At 38.7% G+C, this 19,689-nt stretch overlaps 1 protein-coding gene across 1 annotated transcript in view; it reads left to right on the top strand.

Annotated features, from left to right (window-relative positions):
• LOC109064809 (conserved oligomeric Golgi complex subunit 5-like) overlaps positions 1 to 19,689 on the top strand; it is a 64,864-nt gene that overhangs the window by 43,582 nt on the left and 1,593 nt on the right. The window contains exons 11-21 of the mRNA XM_042738081.1: positions 316 to 397; positions 3,335 to 3,536; positions 5,471 to 5,632; positions 5,955 to 6,054; positions 9,691 to 9,801; positions 11,491 to 11,553; positions 13,528 to 13,631; positions 15,720 to 15,957; positions 17,147 to 17,223; positions 19,005 to 19,131; positions 19,519 to 19,598. Coding sequence (XP_042594015.1) covers positions 316 to 397; positions 3,335 to 3,536; positions 5,471 to 5,632; positions 5,955 to 6,054; positions 9,691 to 9,801; positions 11,491 to 11,553; positions 13,528 to 13,631; positions 15,720 to 15,957; positions 17,147 to 17,223; positions 19,005 to 19,131; positions 19,519 to 19,598 — 1,346 coding nt within the window. The remainder of the gene's footprint in view (positions 1 to 315; positions 398 to 3,334; positions 3,537 to 5,470; positions 5,633 to 5,954; positions 6,055 to 9,690; positions 9,802 to 11,490; positions 11,554 to 13,527; positions 13,632 to 15,719; positions 15,958 to 17,146; positions 17,224 to 19,004; positions 19,132 to 19,518; positions 19,599 to 19,689) is intronic.

Genomic DNA, 19,689 nt, shown 5'->3' with positions numbered 1-19,689 from the left:
TCTATTTTTCACCCTCTCTCCAATCACTACAACTTTTAAGGCTACTAAAAAATATATAAATAATCTAACCCCTTTGCATGTGAAATGAGTAAGAACGCCCCTGCAAAAATTAAAATGTGCTTAATTGCCATGATTCTTGTTTTTATTTAGGCTGAAATGTGACCTGGACATTAGTTTTGTGATGTGTTGTGGGTTGGAGCCATTAAAGCCAGTCATATCAGCTTTGTTTGCATAGTGTGTTAATGCATACATGTTGTTATTATGTGTGTCAGAGGCCATTATGGTAAAGTTCATGTGTTTTCTCTCTCTTATCAGGATGGGCAGCCTGACATCTTGCACACCTTCTGGAGTTCTGTCACTCAGACGCTTTCTGAGGAGCTGCAGAAAGCCACAGCTGGTGAGTCTCAGTCTGGGGTTTTTGTTTAAGACCATGCCCCTCCATGCATCTCAAAAGATCGTTCTGTGTGTGAGTGTGTTACACAAGCTCCCCTCCTGCGCCTAGTCTCTTTCTTCTCCCCGCTCTTGCTTCCTTTTCATCACACTGCAGTCGGATTCAAACTCTATTACCCACGTACATTCTTCTGGAGTTGCTTTTGAGAAGACTGACTCCGTTAACCCTTTCCTCTACTAACTGAGCCTGTATTAGACATTGTCGGTTCTTCACTTCCACTTGACACTATAATGTCCTTGTCTTGGGGAAGCGTTTACACTTCCGTAATCTCTGATGATTTTTAGAGCTCAGATGCAGCCAGTTATCAATACAGACACAAAACGATGATTTCTACACTGGTCTCATGGTGTTATCATCAGTAAAGAGCAGGATAAATCAAGGCAGGTGTTCGGTCACAAGGGAATAAAGAGGAAGCAGACCTTCAAATGTGATATTCATGTGACTCCACAGGTGTAAAACCAAAACAGACTCCCCTCTTTACTTCTATTTAAATTAGTCTGCAACTTGGCAGGCTACAGTACCATTTAAGAATAGCTTTTTCCACAACCCAGTCTTGGGTCTTCAACCCTGCTCCTGGGGATCCACTGTCCTGCAAAGTGTATTTCCAACCTGCTTCAACTCACCTGGCCTATGGTTTTTCAAGTGATCCTGAAGATCTTGATTAGCTGGTTCAGGTGTGTTTGATCAGGGTTGTAGCTGAACTATGCAAGACAGTGGATCCCTAGGAGCTGGGATGAAGACCTAGGTTTAAGACATTTTGTATTCTAGATCAACTTGCTGATGACAGTAACATTTGTGCATTTGACAAATTTCTCCAAAGCAGCTTGTTTGTCCATGCATTCCATGGTAATCAAACCCGTGAACTTGCCATTGGGTTGTGGTTTTAAACCCCAGAAGGGATGTTTCATGACCTATGACCGTTGTGCTCTTGATCTAGGCACTTAACTCTAGGTTTCTGGAGAGGAAATGTTCTCTGAATGAACAAGTCTGGCAAATTAAGAAATTCAAAAATCATTACCATCTTTATTTATGCATCATTTTGGTGGCTGTATTACAACAACAAAAAACCTCAATGTCACAGAATCGCCTCATAAATAGATCTCACTGGCTCATGATTGTGACTGGTGCCCATCTTAATTAGTGAGCTAAAGATCTCGGGCAATGCGTCCTCCCTGCAGAGTCACTGTAATTTAGACCTTGGCCTTGATGGTGTGGCTCTATTGATCCCTGCCTGTGTTATCACGCCCTAATGATGCTTTGTGCTTCACTCCGCCTGATCAATAGAAGGTAAATAGGAGCCTTTGCATCACTTTCATTATCCAAATGCTTGTGCATTACTCCCTCTTCTAAGCCTTTATCAAGCCTGATTTGAAACCTCTCAATCAAACCTGCTTTTATATTCTCCAGACCCTAAGGGGCTCACCTTGTACGTCTATTAAGGGAACTTCGCCAAAATACTCTCACAAAATGAGAATGTTCGAGGTGAAGATGCTCTCACAAACTTTGCAGCTCCTAGAAGCCATCAGAAAACATTTTAGCTCTCGGGTCGATTGTTATGGACTCTTGTCTTGAGAATCACTGCTCCGCAAGCCTTCAAAGAAGATCTGTTTATAAATGATTCATCGCTGCCTCTTTGTCCTAAAATACGGTTTGTGACTACTGACAGCTCCCTGCCTCTTCCCAGAATTCTTTCCTGAACCGTTTGCCTTTCAAAGAGCAGGTCAAAAGATGAAGCCAGTATTCTTCTCAACATTCAGTGTAGGCTTTCTGACATGGCCTTGAACTTGTATTAATTCATTTGCTAACAGTCAGAGTAGTGGTCTAGGGCCAGTTCTGCTCTGTTTTTATTATTAATGTTGTTATTTTTTTTTTTTTTCATTATTGAATCGCAACATGAAAGGCAAAACCTTGCTCTTGACTAACACTTGTTCATGGAAGATGCCATTTTTCAAACATTTCACGACTGACGTTTATTTGTTGGTTTTTGTATGCACCTCATCACCTTCCCCGAGGAAAGATTTTCTTGACAGTCATGGGTTGTGTTTGAACATGCTGCATGGCAGTTTTATGAAGTGAGGAAATTTAAGCTTCACTGCCAGCAATAAATCTTAAACGTAGCGTCAGCTGAACATGGCCACAGCTCACAGTCAGCACTCCATCGGTAGAGTACAACTGCCAGGACTCAACTTTGTTCGGGTGATGGCGAAACAAAGATTGAAACCGTTTAAGATGCTTGCTCCTCTGAACTACTCAATTATGCATTCATCAAATCAATCTGCATAGGAAACAATCTGCATAATATTTGTAATGAGCATTTAATCACCTGTAAAGTTGGGTCATTACCATATTAATGAAGAGCCATTTTTATGCAATTCCATCCGTTTGGCTCATTTTGCCAAGTGTATTCTCTTTATTCGACATTGTTTTTGTTAGATTGGTTGGAGATGAGAGATTTGGTTTTTCAGCTCACTGAGGCACAAAGAAAAGGGTTTGTAGTTTCAAGTCACTGCTTGCCAATGTCACAGCCAACACTTTTTAAATTAAATGGTATTCACAACAATGTATGCTTTATAACCCTGATTTAAAAATAAATAAATTGAAATTGAAAAAATAAAATGAAAACTATTAAAATAAAATTTTCGTTTTGAGATTCTTCATTGCATATCATTCAGAAGAATTAAGTTTTTGTTGTTGTATTCTTTCTAATCATAAAAGCTGATGCATTTGCATCCTTTTTAGCTGTTTTAAGCCACTGCTGTAGTAACGCAGCAGTTTTTCTAAAATATGAATATCAGGACAAAGACACAGCACATGTATTTATCTACGTGGCCACCTTCTCTTTAAATTCATCCTGTTCTCAGTTTATTTTTCTTTTGTTCTCAGCATCAACCTTCCTGAAGCAGGCCCTGGAGGGAGAGTATCCCAAACTCTTGAGGCTTTATAATGAGCTGTGGAAGAGGCTGCAGCAGTACAGCGCAAGCATACAGGGGGCGCTTGTGAGCAGTGGTGCCGGTCTAGATGTGGAATTGCCTCTGTTAGAGCACGACACTGAAGACCTGTTCACTCGGACCAAACCAGACTATGAGTGAGTACTTAACACAAGGGGAGGCCATACTACCCTAGTAAAAAATTAATATATTTAAATGTATTTGATATACATTTATTTCATGCTAGGTGTACTACAAATACCCTTTTCTATTTATGTACTCAATAAAATACCCTGCAACTGTACTTAAAGGTATACTTAAAGTCTGCTAAATTGGAATAACTAATTTTGTACTTAATGCGCTTTAATTGTGCAGAAGTAGTGCTAAAGTACTATTAAAGTTATACTTAGTATATTTGATTGTGGTAAAGTGGGACTATTGCAGGTACACTTTAAATATTTTGCATTTAAAGTCTGGCGTTATTCAAAGATCATACAATCCTCATCAAAAGTGACATTAAAACACATTTTAGACTTAATATTAAGAAAAGTGCATTGTGCGCAAGTAATATCAAGTGAAGTTTAATTATAATTTTTATAAATTGAGTTATCTGTCAGTAAATGTGTTAATAGATTTGAACTATACTTGAAATAAATGTATTTTAAATATATAACTTTTTTACTAGGGTGATGTTTTGTTTTTAGAACTAAATTGCAACTCTCAGTCGCTGAAATGCATCTGACTGACTTTTAAGACATTTTAAGACGCTAAATGCAAGCAGTCAAACAGAAATGCCACAATTTCTCATCATAAAAGCCAGAAGTTTATTATCTACACAAACTATCATCTTCCTAATCATTCCTGGTGGCATAACGAAGATTTTGTTTACCTGCAAAGTGCTCTCAAAACTGCTCTGATCAATCAGACGGCGTTTCTGCCTTTCACCTGAATGGAGAAGCAAAAAAGCCCTTCTACTCTAACACATTATCAGACAATCTTCCAGAGTTCAGTCAACGTTTCTGCCACAGTTCTGATCAAACATCAAGATCTCATAATCAAAATCGTCCACTAAACGGCCCACGTTTTACGCACAGTTGCTCATATCGCATAATACAGCTTAAGAAAAAGCTTGTCAAGATGCGTGACAACCAGCAATTAAAGCCAAGAGTATGAAAGCATCTTGTCAAAAAGTGGCAAATGTGTTTAATATGTCAGGGTGATGTAAGAGGTAAACTATTTTCTTTGTATTTTATTTTGGAGAGATTTAGTAGATCTATATTTGGCTCTCATAAAGTATTTGCTTTGTGGTAGCGTTCAGTGTACTGCAGGCGTTGAACAGCATCCGCTGAGTTAAGTTTAGAGATCTATTATGATAGAGAAATCTATTATGTGTTCATTAACTGAGCTCTTTTTCTCTTTAATAGTAAGATCCATTCGGTTTTTAGTTGCTGACATTAATGACGCTGTTTCTCTTAGCACTAGTGTCAAGATTTCTACAAAGTCTTATATTTTTGTGCATCAAGTGTGCATAATTTATTATAATGAATGTCTTTTTACCCTCTAAATCACATTACCATTAACGTCCAGTGTTTTTGTTTTGTTACATGTCTTTTGTAATGCATTACTGTATTACAGTAAAAAGAAATACTGAGATGTTTTTATTTAAATCTGCTAGGGCTGGGCAGTCACATGTCAGTTACACTTTTATCAACAATTGGTATACACAGGTCAAACAAAAGAATAATTACTAGGAATTAAGCAGCTGTCAGCCAGGAAAACTAATTTATTACGCTGGCAAAATCAAATGCTGGGGGCTTTGATCCCTACTGAGATGAAGAGTGTAAGTAGGCTACAGTTTCATTAAGTGTTGTTCAGTTTGCTCTGCTGCACTTTTAATTTAGTCTCGATTTGTAATTATCTCTACGGGCATGCCTCTGATTAAATTCAAGATTTAGGTCAGTGACATTTTGTATGTGTCGTGTTTAAAAACATATACTCAGATTATATAAACTGATGTCTCAACACGTGTTATTTACTTGTTTTACAGTTAAGCAAAGGGATAACTTTTTTTTTGACATTTTATTTGTTCCAGTCCAGAGAAGGACCTGAAGGACTCCCTTCAGCCATATGAAGCAGCTTACCTGTCCAAGTCTCTGTCCCGCCTCTTTGACCCCATCAATCTTGTGTTCCCTCAAGGGGGCCGAAACCCACCTTCTAATGATGAACTCGACAGCATCATAAAAACAATAGCCAGGTACACCTCCAATATGCATAATATATCATAACTCTGTTCCATCATCATTTCCCTACTGTGCCACCCAGTAGGGAAGAAACCTGATTTTGGCTCAATGTTAAAGAAGCATTGCATGTGTCCTTCATGGATAAGGCAATCCCATAATGCACTGCACACATTAGGAATCAAGAGAAATGTCAATTATAAATATAGATACATTTTGTAAAATACTAAAATTGATTAAAATATATAGTGATTAGTCTAAAAATAAGCAGACTGCTGACTGTTTTCACTGACTGTAATTTGTTAACAGTTGATCCTATATGTTGTTTCTGCACGTTAGTGAGCTGAATGTTGCATCAGTGGATTCCGGCCTGACGATCGCAGTAGCCAAGAATGCCGCCAAGACTGTGCAGCTTTTCTGCGTCAAGTCAGAGCAGTTGGTAAGACACACACACACACAGAGATAATGAGCTAGGCTGAGCGGGAGGCTGTCTGCTCTCATGCCCCTAAACTCAGCCAGGGAGGTGACACACACGGTCGACAACCGAGCTCATTATGAGAGACGATGTAGGGCGGGGCTCATTTCAACGAGAGTCAGAGCACCTGCTGAGAGCCGTGACCTGGACAAGCGGCAGGGCGGATTCCTACCTCCCTAGTTAGGTGCTTGTTGATTCGGTCCATGAAAAGAAGCCACACAAATCAGACAAAGGTGGGAATGAGAATGCAACGCTTGCTCGGTAGTTGGTCAACCAAAAAATAAATACCAGTAGTTGGAAGACAAATCGGTTTGCAACACAATATTCATGCTGTTAGTTTACTAAATGCACTTCTCTGCTGTTATGTTGGGGTTCATAGATGTGTGCTGCTTGTGTGGCTTAAGTCTCAATCTCTCTGTCAGTAGTGATCCACAATCAGTAGATCTGTAGAATTTGAGTTAACTACAAAGCCAAACTAGCTTTACAAGTGAGAGAATCCTTTCATTTCTTAATCAGTCTTGTTTCAGTTAAATGCATCCGGCACTCCAAAGATGATGCAGCCGACTTCTGAGATAAACAAAAAATGTTTTAAAGACATGTCCAAATTTATCCTATTTGCTTTCTTGAAACCTGGAGATATCAAGCGACTTGATATCAAACTGTAACTTCCAAACAAAGTCATGAAAATATTTGTAGAGAAATTATTTTTAAGGTGTACTCTGCTCTAAATATTTCATCATCTAGAACAAGAGCAGTCAACCTGCTCTAGGTTAGGTTGTTTAGATATGTTTGATTATGGCTGGAGAACCGGTTAGGGTTAATCAGGGCGCTAGCTCTTCATTAACAGGGTTGAAATTATTTCAATGTCTCTATCAATAATCCAGTTGTCTGTCCTTTTCCAGTAATCATTAACGCCTCAGAAATTCACTTTGTGACCTCTTAACTTTTTCTAAGTATTATAAAATCAAGTCTGACTCTACATTATTTTTTGCTGAATACTGTTTCACTCTGAACATTATGGAGGTTCATTGTTTCGAACACTGATTCATGTTACCCAACTCGTTTTATTTTCCGCTTAGCTGTTTAAATTGACTCAGAGCTGTAGCGAAATGACCCAGCTTGTTCGTGTAGGTCTGTCTCCATTCACTGTGAGCTGGAGGTGTGATTGATTGTGCCTGGCCAGGGAGGGTGTGATTGGATTAGTCTGGTGTCTGTCCTCGAATCACTGGCCCACTGACTTGATCTGTCTTATGTCAGCAAGCAGATGAATAACGAGGGTTCGGTTCTGTTCTTTCCTGCAGTACAGATGTGTGTGATGAACCCTGTGTACTCAATTCAAGGTCAGTTCAGGGCCAAACCTTAACCTCTCCTTGGACTTGCATCTGGAAAGATATCATAGTAGTACATTGCATAAATCTTTCAAGCAGTCGGAAATACTGTATGTCCTCACAATATAGAGAACAAGAAGTTCTCCCATTCAAAACACAGATGGTTTCTTTCTGATTAAACCCAGCTTAACACAGGAAGCAAACAGACTCTATCTGTTAATGGATGGATGTAAATGAAGACAAAGTGAAGGACTGTATCTCTATTGACCCCTCATATCCTTCCTGCTGTGATTAATGAAATGGGACTTAAACCAACTCCGATCCACAGATTTACACAGATTGCACTTGCAGGGAGAATGATTTCCGAAATGTGGATAAAATTGCTGACCAATGTGCCATACAGCATAGGTAGCCCCAGGCTTTAAGAGAACCTCTCTGTATGATTCATCTGAGCTGTAGCTAGTGTCCTGATGATGGACATTGTCACCGTCAATTATTCGCAGCTTTCTTCTGATCAGCTCCTTAGAAATCCTATACGGTTTTACTTACGCGGAGTGAAAGTCATCATTTATTCACCCTTATGTTGTTCCAAACCCATAAGACTTTAGTTCATCTTTGAAACACAAATTAATATATATTTTTAATGAAACTTAATTAATAACTGAGGTTTCTGTTCCTCATTGAAACTCATGTAACCAAAAAAGACTAAATTAAATATTCTTCATATGAAGTGATTGTATCGTTTCACAAGATTTGTATTAAACCATTCCTTTAATATTGATTACTTTTATGATGTCTTTATGATCTTTTTTGGATCTTCTAAGTTTTGGTTACCCCGATCTCTCATATTCTTCCTGCCATGATAAAGGAATGGGACTTAAACAAACTCTGATCCACAGATTTAGACTGAGTGCACTTTCAGGGAGAATGATTTCCAAAACGTGGATAAAATTGCAGCACAATGACAGCAATTTTATCTGACAGGTTTCTGTCACTCCACTGAAAGTCCAGGTAACCAAAACTTAAAAGATCCAAAAAGTTCATGAAGGCATCATAAAAGAAATCAACATGAAAGAGTGGTTTAATACAAATCTTGTGAAAAGATACAATCACTTCGTATAAAGAATATCCAATTTAGTCTTTTTTGGTTCCCGGGAGTTTCAATGGAGGAACACAAACCTCAGGTTTCATTGAAAATATTTTAATTCATGCCTTGAAGATTAACCTCTTGGTTTGGAACGAAATAAGGGTAAGAAAATGATGACAGAATTTTAATTTGTGGGTGATCTATCCCTTTAAACTAAAGTTTCAATAACTAATGGACATTCTCTCTAATGGATTTTTTTATTTATTTATTTTTTCACCAAAAATAGGTCAGTGTTTGAGTTTTAAAGTAGCTTCCTATAATCTGGTTTAGCTGCAGGGGAAATATTTGACAACAGTGCACTTTCATGAGGATTACAGAGGTATAAGAATGTTTTTGGTCCTCAGGCAGGTTTACCGCAGACCTAGGGTCACACAGCAGTTAATCTCAGAAAGGTTCATTATTGTATGGGACTGCAGATCTACAGTACACCGGAGGCTATGCTTTATTTAACATCAAACCACCTTGAATGTTCACTAGTGTTCCTGCATCTCCACACCTGCCACGGGAAACGTTAATTAACCCTTGCCTTGCCATTTTTATACTGTTGCCATGGTACCCCTGCTGCCAATATCCTATGTGGCTTTTCCTCACAGGCAATGTGTGATATTTTTTCTCCCCAGTTGTATTTCCCCAGCCCCCCGCCTTTGATGAGAGGTGTGATGTCTTGGAGGTTGTGCTGCCTTTGTACGAGTTGGACTTTGAGTTGTTTTGTCTGTAGCGGCTGTTTGTTTGTGTCAGGAGGCAGCAAGGCAGCACGAATATGTGTTTGTGTGCTGTGGTTTGCTCGTGACTGAGACAACCTTTCGCATGTTAGTTCCTGTGGTGTGGCACTGAGCTGGGCAAATCCTTCTTCTTTTTCGTCTCCCTGTTGCTCGACCTCCAACCCACAATGCCAGCTGCTTCTGCTGTCTGAGCTCCATGGTGACGCCTGTGTCTCAGCACGCTGACCGCTGTGCCACCACTGAGCAAAGCGTTTCTGACCTCAGACGAACACTGGGACATCTGGGGAAATTAGTCGCCTCGCTTTTGATGTTGACTCCTTGATTATTTACTCAAGTCTTTGGTTGTGATGCTTAATATTGTTTAATCTTTTTTTCTTCCGTCCTTTTTTCTTCTTTTTCTCAGCTGTGTACACAAGGGGATGCCAGTCAGGTGATCGGACCCCTGACGGAGGGTCAGAGGAGAAATATTGCCGTGGTGAACTCTCTTTTCCGCCTACAGCAATCTGTGGCTAAAGTAAGAACACCAGCTCTCATTCAAGACACTGTAGTTACTATAGTTCACTCCACAATGCATTTTATCACCCTTGTGTAATTCCAAGCCCATATAACTTACTTTCTTCCAAGTGTGTGTGTGTGTGTGTGTGTGTGTGTGTGTGTGTGTGTGTGTGTGTGTGTGTGTGTGTGTGTGTGTCATTTTAGCAGTGTCCTAGGTACTCGTTTAATGAAAGTGAATGCGGGCAGATGCTCGAGATCCCAAAAAATGACAAAAAAACAAAACACTAAATCTACTACAGAAGTAATCCAAATGACTTCAGTATATTTGAATAGAGACATTTGATAGGTGCGGTAAATGGGAAGATCAAAAAGTTCCTCACACAAAGCTATGATATAGCTTTCACTTGAAATACAGTCTAGAAGACCTAAGAATTACTTCCCTATTCATTTTCATTGTTTTGTAAATATCTCTCTGGACTAGGGCTGCACGATTATGACAAACCTCACAATTATTGATTATTCCCTTGAAATTGTAATTGCGATTTGTTAATTACGAATATCACAATTTACATTGAATGATGTTTATACCATTGTTTGATGTAAATGCATGCCGTATTTTTATATGAAAACAAACAAGCTGAAAACACTCTAACTGAAAAACTTTTATTGCTTTTCTATAGTATTAAGCCCCAAATGTCAACTATACGTCGGATTGGTTTCTTCTTTAAATAATAAAAAAAGTAAAAAATATGAATGGTATTATAATGTCATACAAAAAAAATGGAAAAACCCTTAAGATGACGCATCTTAAAACACACAGAATAACAAAAGTGGACCTTGAATGATTAATTGCCGCTTTGAACGATTACGTAATTGTGGCATCCATAAATACAAATAAAATTATAAAATTCATCAATAAATCGAAATTCATCATGACATTCTGCTAAACATCCCTTTTGTGCTTCCCATATTAAAAAGTATAAAAAAAATAAGGTATGGTAACTATCCATTTAAAAGCATAATAAACACATAGTTATTCAGTTAGTTTAAAAAGTTAGCAAAGTTTGTGTAATAATGGTTCAGTCTGTCTAAATTTCGTTCCTTAGTTGAAGTCTGGATATTGAGAAATCTAAGTTCTGGTTTGGCATCCCATGGATGTTTTGCCATTATGTGCTTCCCAAAACTGTTTTATTAACAGATGATTGTAAGATTTCACTCAGCAGGATGTATTAAATCACTGTTCCATGCCAAGGAAAGGTTTGTGCGGCATTTAAATAGAAGTCAGTGTGAAATTATTATAGAGTCCTGCTGTATTATAAAACTCCTGTATGTGCTGAAAACAGTCCACCTGTCTATAAAGAGCATATGGCTGCAGTGCCTTTACTCAGTCTTTCTCAAGAGAGAGTCAGACTCACCACCAGTCATATCTGTAGAATATGAGTGGTGATATTTCACAAGTGGCTTTTTTAGCACCAGCTGATGTAGTTCCCGGGCTGGCCCATTAAAAAAAACATGCCAGCAGCAGCCAAAGCTTATTCCTTGCTGATGTGATTAATAAGGTAATAAAGAGATTTCACTATGATTAAATATTTAAACTGGTGGTGATCAAAGTTTTACTGGTGAAAAGTGAAGGTACTTGTTTCAGTAAGAGGGGTGAAGACAGGAGGCTCTAAACGTTGAATGATTGCTGACTTTGAGTTGTTTTCAGGTTATATCTGGACTGGCTACCTTCCCCCCTGCAGCAGAGCAAGTGCTCACAGCATCTTTAGAGGTAAAACACAAAACACCACTAAATAATTTTCAGCAACAAGTGCACTGCACTATTTATGCAGATGGTGGTGCACGATACACCATCAAGCTGTGAGTATTTGTTTGTGCGTCTGTGATTGAGATTAACAGGTGAGCACACGGGAAAATGAATAAAGGGTCAGAATTTGGATAGAGATGCTGCAGCCGTAGACAAACACACACAGAGTCTGGAGGTGGTTTGGGAAAGTAATTGGGTAAACATTGAGCTGCTCTGAATTCAGCGCTCTCTCTCCCCTGAGGTAAATTGGCTATCAGATGAGTAAACTGGTCATTCTCTTCCCCTTCGTCTCTTTTAACAAAACCTGCCAGCTGTACGGATACGCACACACGCACCAACCCATGATCTTTAAGTCTAAACAACAGTCCAAGGTGAAAACACATTACCACAATTTACCATCCTCTGTCCTCAGAGTTTAGGTAGAGTGCTCTCCTCCAATGCAGAGCATGTGATCTCGATCCCTGTCCCAAATGGCTCACATGATGTGGACATATAGTCTTGTGGCCTTCATTTGCACATGATAAGTGTATTACATGAAAAAATATTAACCCAAAAGTACAGAAGACCCTTTGGAAAGTGTGCTGCTTGTCAGAGACTTATCCCAAATGGACCTGCATCACTCATCAGTTCTGCTCCTCCCTGTTCCTCAACACATCGCACAAGGAACTGTTCTGAACCAGAACTCAACTAAACTCAACAGAATGAAACGGGGCACCAGCACCACCCAAGATCCAGTTGTCACTCTGGTCAAAAAAATTACGGGAAAGCTGAGTCTGCAGAGTACGTGACTACTTGCTTTTGTTGTGAAGGAGTTTAGAAGAAGAGATGTGCAGCGGAGATTTGCTCTTTATCTCCAGCTTGCAGGGGATTTTGCCGATGACCAGCCCTGTTTGGTCAGAGAGAGCTCTTGGGTTTGCATTGATGTCACTCAGAGATAGAGAGCCGGATAGGAGCCTAGGACGGGGGGGGCAGCTGCCGGGACACACACGATGGTCAGACTGATGTCCCATCATCAAATGTCAGGCAATCACATGGGAGGAGGGAGAGCAGGTGTTAGCGCAAGTCACCATGCGTCCATGTGAGGAAATACTACATGATGAACCAATAACCTTCAGAAGAACAAATATTTTACACACACTGAATTAACGTCTGAGTGTCGTCTTGCATAACTGTGTTTTGTTGTTTAACCCCTTACATGTCACTGGCTTACTTTTGAACATGAAAGTGCACTATCCAAACTTAAATTGTTATAATTAATGAACGCCTTGGAATACAGACCTAAGGTTGGAAGATTATTGTAGAAATGGAATCATTTTAAAATATGAAAGTAGCAAAGTTATAGAAGTTTAAATTTACTATAAAGAACATGCACTGTACAATTTTTTTTATTTTATATAAAATAAATATTTTTTTTTTAGGTTTCACTCTAAAACTGCTATAAAATTCAAGCCTTATGTCTAAATAAGTGATGTTTCAAATTTGAAGTTGATATACAAAAATTGAGGTTCCTGTGAGATTTTATTTATGGTGTTATACCACAAACAGCCACCGGGTGACACCCAAACGCCATTTTTCTGTCACAATGTCCAAATTTCTCTGTTAATATTACTTCTATCACCAAAATAAGACTCAGACCTTTCCAACAGTATGTTTTTTGTCATGATTATAAAAAGTTTTGATTGTAAAGTACGGTAATACATTTTGTAATATTACACTTAACACTAACATTTCCATGGTAACGCAATGTCAGATTTCTAAATGGTTTTTCACAGGATGAATTTAGAGTTTTTAAGCTTTCAAATGATATCTACGGTGATTACTAAAATATCTGATAGGGTAAAAACTAAGGCAATAAAATATGTAATGGCGGGTGGGCCGGTGACACTTAAGGGGTTCAATCATATTCATTAGTTAACTTATAGTTTCTGTGTCTTGCAGTCAGTTCATAATCTGATGAGTAGTGCCGTCCAGCCACTGCTAAACTCTGTTACCGACTCTGTCGAAGCAATACTCATTACTATGCACCAGGAGGATTTCTCTGGGTAAGCAAGCAACACATGCACTATATTACTATAATAACAGGTACTGCATCCAGCTCAGTATATACTGTATATATTGCGTCCCATCCAAGCGGCAACCTCCCGCTCTCTCTTCTACGTCCATGTTTTTATACAGTCTATGGTCCCATCCCATGTAAGGCTACTCAGTCTGCATAAACAGTAGTATGCTACACTGTTAAACAACCTCAGTAGTGTCCACTTATCATCTTGGAAAATTAATATGGTTATTTTTCAGGTTAAGTGCAAAGCATTGTGGGATACAGTATTCCATGCAGTGGGGTTTTTCCTAAAGGACAAGTTGTCCAAAAAAGTATTCAACTAGTTAGTCTTATGTAAATGACTCACCTCATGCCGTGCAGCATCAGTGCTCTGCAGCTAAAAAGTAAGACACATAACACTCATTTTTCACATACATATATATTTGACCATTTCAAAATACCACACAGAACAAATGAGAGATGTCAAAATTGGAATTGCCAGTATTTTTAAGTTTAGAAATCACAATGCTACGATGACAGGGTTTACAAATCTCCGTCAGTTATTCATGTCCTCGTGCTGGAAGACTCATGTGATGCCATGAGACTGCAGATAAATGAACACCCTCATGATGTGGGCATGTACATGTGCTGTTATAATGGACACATTCCCTGAAGATTGTCTTCTGCATTCATCTCACGTGTTCTCTTGCACTTGCTGGGTGGTCCAGTGAATACAACAGAGAGTGATGTGGCAGCGTTTGATAACATTTAAACCGTCACCCCAGTGATTCAGCATGGCTTCTTTTGTCCACATCTCTCGTCCACTCAGAGCCACTGGAGTCAGGCTCGGTGGGCTCCTGAGGAAAGACAGCAGAGAAATAAGTGTGCTGTAGAGACAGCTTTGTCCCAGGTTCACCCTGTCGCCAGAAGCCAATCAAGAGTTTGGATGAATCTCACAAAATCAATGTCTGAGTCATATATTAGTCCAAAATGAAAAGAAATAAATATAGAATATATATTGCATAAAAATCATAAACTATCATTTAAAGGGATACTCCATCCCAAAATGAAAATTTTGTCATTAATCACTTACCCCCATGTCGTTCCAAACCCGTAAAAGCTTCGTTCGTCTTCGTAACAAAATTTAATATATTTTGGATGAAAACCAGGAGGCTTGTGACTGTCTCATAGACTGCAAAATAAATAACAGTGTCAAGGTCCAGGAAAGTATGAAAAGCATCATCAGAATACTCCATCTGCCATCAGTGGTTCAACCGTAACGTTATGAAGCAACGAGAATACTTTTTGTACACAAAGAAAACAAAAATAACGACTTTATTCAACAATTCCTCTCCTCTGTGTCTCTCCAAATCAGCGTAGCACCATTTTGACAAATCTGACTAGTACACAAGCGGCTTACACTCTTCTGTGTCAGCCGCACCACAAGGCTACGTGTTTTACGTGTATTCACGATTTGGTTTGAAAGCAAACAGCGCATCGGTGCAGAGCAGCTATAGTTTTTATGAAAGTGTTCATATATCATGGTTATATATAATACTTTATCATGGTATTTATAATAGTGCCTGTGATGTATGCAGATTTTTTTTTTTTTTTAAATGATCAATCTATTATAGTATTTGTACTCAAATATAATAAATACGTACATGCTGCATTACAGTAAGAATCATAAAAACATTTAAATTATAAAAAAAAATGCATTACAATGATAAAAAATTAAACATGCTTAATTGAAGCAAGAAAATAATTGCTTTAATTGGATTCTAACACATTCATTTTTTTTTTTAAAGAAAAATTTTAGATTTTAATTATTTTGATTTTTAAGGTAAAATATTTACAAATATAACGTTATCATAAGATTCACCCAAAAACTGTCACTTGCTAAAAGGCATTAACACGATCTTCGTTTTCTGACAGTGTGTGTGTGTGTTTCAGCAGTTCCAGTAGCTACACATTTATGATATTGATTATGTGACAGAGGAAATCAATGTGTTGCTTGTAGCTGTAGTCTATGCTTACATTACAAGATTACAGTACACTACTTTTGTGTTTGTGTGTGTGTGCGCACACCCAGTTCTTTACCAGCAGGAGGCCGTCTGGACGTGCCATGCTCTCTGTACATGCGTGAGCTGCAAGGCTTCATTGCACGTGTGGTGAACGACTACTTCCGTCCGCTGCAGTGTCTGGACTTCCTGTACGATAGTACGGAGAACATCGCACAGCGCGCCATCACCCTCTTCATCCGCCACGCCAGTCTCTTGCGCCCACTCAGTGAGGGAGGGAAGATGAGGCTGGCGGCTGACTTTGCTCAGGTGAGAAAAATGAGGGTCAGCTTTCCTCATTCATCTCTCTTCCTGAATCTGTGGCTCTCACCAATTTTCTTTTGTACATGAAACACAAAGCAAATGGGAACTGGGGCTGTTAAGCTCCAAAATGACCAAACAAATAGCAGTAAAATGGTTCTTCTAAAGTGTTCTGATGTTGTATGTTAGCTTTCTGTGGAAAAAACAAGCAAAACGTAAGCATTTATTCATTGAAAATTCATTGTAGCTCTCAAATTAAATACCTTTAAACCAAATAATTAACTCAAAACTGAAAACTCACCCTCGTGCTGTTTCCAAATCTGTTCATCACTGAAACACAAAGTAAATGAAAACTGGGGCTCCCAAGCAAGAAAATAGCAAGAAAAAACACCAAAGGCGTTTTTTCTGAAGTCTTCGGATTTCATACATTAGCTTTATGTGAGTGCAAAATTAAAGCAATTTTTTTACAAAAAAAATATAAAAAATCACCAATATAACAAATATATTGTATCTTTACACCAAATACTTAATTCAAAAGGAAATTTAAAATTGTGTCATCATTAACTCACCCTCATGTTGTTTAAAATCTGTATTTAGATGTCTTTCATGTATTAACCACAATGTAAATAGGAACCGTTGCTGTCAAGCTCCAAAACGATTAAAAAAACTGAAATCTGAAAATTTAAAAACCCTCTGACATCTTCTGATACTGTACATTTGCTCTCCGTGAGAAACAAGCAAAATATAAGCATTCATTCACTGAAAATTCAAAGTAGATGTGAAATCAAATATATGGTCCCTTTAGACCAAATAATTCATTCAAAAGTAAAAATTCTGCCATTATTTACTCTCCCTTATACTGTTTCAAATCCGTATTTAACTTGAAATTAAAGTAAATGGGAAGCAGGGATGTCAAGCTCCAAATAACAACAAAAACACCAAACTTATTTTTCTTTAGTCTTCTGATGTCATACATTAGCCTTTTATGCTATGTGTTCAATTCAAGCATTTATTCACTGATATTCACTGTAGCTCTTGGCGTCTTTAGACTTGTCACATTATGTTTGACGTCACAAGATGCAATGACATTTGAGGTTACTGATATCCAGCCTGATGCGAAGTGTCTAGTGGCATCATGTTTAAGTTTTAGAGTCGAGTTCTTATCTGTGAGTGAACATCTCATGCGTGTGTGTTACAGATGGAGTTGGCCGTGGCTCCTCTCTGCAGACGGGTTTCAGACCTGGGGAAGGCGTACCGTCTCCTGCGATCTTTCAGGTGAGTATTTACAGTCTGGATGATGTCAGGTGACTTTATCGAGTGACCGCAAGGAGCTTCTGATGTCACACACTCAGAGCAATTTTGTGTGTAATTTTTCACACGAACGCTCTCAAGTTGTTATACTTTGTCCCTGTCCTTCCCCCGCTGAGACAAAGAGGTCGCCTGGAGTCTTACCTCTGAGAATTGCTGTTAATTAACGGTGAGAAAGAGAGAGAAAGGAAGGTTAATAATGGAGACGCTCGACTGATTAGCTGATTAGAAGTCAGTGTCAGATCATCTGTCTGGATAATGCTCTAATGCTCACCTTCAGTTGCTCCTTTATTGTTTGACTCCTGACAGCTCCACCTTCTTGGTCTTGATTGCATGTTATTCCAAATAAAATTTTCGGTTTAAATCTTTAAATGCAAACAGTGATGCATCTATGCTTCGTTTTTAGCTGAAATAGTTTTTTTTTTTGGACCTGAGAGGAAGTTGCCATTTAAGTTTTTATAGGACAATGAACTGGCGTCTCATGTTCTGAACAACTTAACGTTCAGGTTTGATTAAGGCGGCATGCATTCTCCATACTTCCTCCAGACGGTCTAATAAACACCAGTGAGGTCTCACAGGATAGCTAATCAAATTAAACCACTTCCATCGATGCCAGCTCTGGGAGCAACTTCCGTGCCTGGATCCCTCACGAGCAAGGCCCGATTCCCCACTAGCGACTTTATTTTACTCCTGTGTGTGTAAGCATGGAAAATTATGTGTGGCAGCCACAAGGGAAAGATGTTATTACAAGAGAGCCTTAAGATAGAGATATAATTATTAAAATGGAGATATTAGTCTCGTTTGATCACTGTTGAGGGACAGCAGACGACAAGTGATTGAATTTTCAAACCGAACCGAAGTGCAACTTGGTTTCGTTTCCATACTCATAACTTGTTTGATTAAATGTAGCCTCTCAGCTAATACAGCACAGGGACACGATCACCCTCAAGACGTGTGTTTAAATTAGAAGTTGATTCATGAAAGTAACTTGTGATTCTTGTGAGCTTTCCTCTGTTGACTTGGGTTGCACATGAAAAGGATGTTTGCTATGGAAATATCAGAGGCTTCTGTCTTTTGCATCCTTGTTACTTTACCCTTTAATTCCTGGCTGAGCAAAACTGGTTACACTATTACGTACCGTGCTTTTACTTACCCAAGCAATCAAATGTACAGTACGCATTTTGGCTGATGAACCATTCATGCATAGACTTGCATTGTTTTTCATTTATGAAAACAGTGGTGCAATTAATTTGATTGGAAATAAGACTCATAATTTAATAAGATCTCGATCTCATTATATTGAACAGTCTGTACTTACCACAGCTTGAGGAGTAGAAGTGGCTTTTACTTACCCAAGTGATTAGATGTGAGATTTCCAGTAGGTGAACGACAACTTGTATTAAAAACAAAATGCATTGTTTTCCATTTATTTAATAGTGGTGCAGTTCAAATAATTTCAAATAAGTTTCACTTAATCTTATATAGTATTAAAACAATACACTGGCACAAAAATAAATTCCAGTTACTGAAATATCATTTGCATCGTGCCAGCAGTGAGAAGATATTTGCTGGAGGACGTCATGTGAGCTCCACTTTAACAAGTCACACACATTTGGTAAATTTTACTGGAAGGTTTTTTTTCATATGCAGCTACCTTCCAAATCTTCAGCATTCATTTCAGGCTCTAAATGACCACCCAGATTGTGATTCCTGGTGAATATGAATATATTTGTCTGTCTCTGTTTCAGACCGCTGCTGTTTCAAACGAGTGAGCACATCGCTAGCAGTCAAGCGCTGGGAGATTTGATTCCATACAGCACCATATTGCATTTCCTGTTCACTCGTGCCCCGGCTGAACTCAAATCACCACATCAGGTACACCACACACACACACACACACACAGTCGCACTAATGCAGAGAGATGGAAACCTCTTGGTTATAGATCCTCAAGGATTGAGGTTTTAGATTTGGATGTTAGCAAGCAAAAGGTTTTTGAGATTAAATCCTGTTTATTATGCCCTTGAGCTGGGCAGTTCACCTCAAGTTGCCCCATCGCGACAGTCCCTGAGATTTGACCTACTGTAAGCTGCTTTAGATAAAAGCTTCCGCTAAATGACACATTCCATTTTGAGTGCTCGGACTGGAAAAGATGAAGATATTTTTAGCCATTTTATAAAAGGAGGGTTGTCTAAAATTGCTTTGGCATGAGCAGATTTATAGAGCTTTTATGTACCACTAATACTGCTTTCCCTTATAAACAGAGAGCGGAGTGGTCGATCTCTCGCTATTCTCAGTGGCTGGATGACCATCCATCAGAAAAGGACCGTCTGACTCTTATTAGGTAAGATCTAAAGCTCAAAACTGCAACTCCAATTCATCGTTGCCACTGCTTTTTACAATAAACCTTTCCAGTGACACCCTCTGGTGGAAAA

This window comes from Cyprinus carpio, chromosome A4 (genome assembly GCF_018340385.1).
Source record: "Cyprinus carpio isolate SPL01 chromosome A4, ASM1834038v1, whole genome shotgun sequence".
Lineage (NCBI taxonomy): Eukaryota > Metazoa > Chordata > Actinopteri > Cypriniformes > Cyprinidae > Cyprinus > Cyprinus carpio.
The sequence above is the reverse complement of the archived record's forward strand: the minus strand, read 5'-3'. Positions and strand labels throughout refer to the sequence as shown.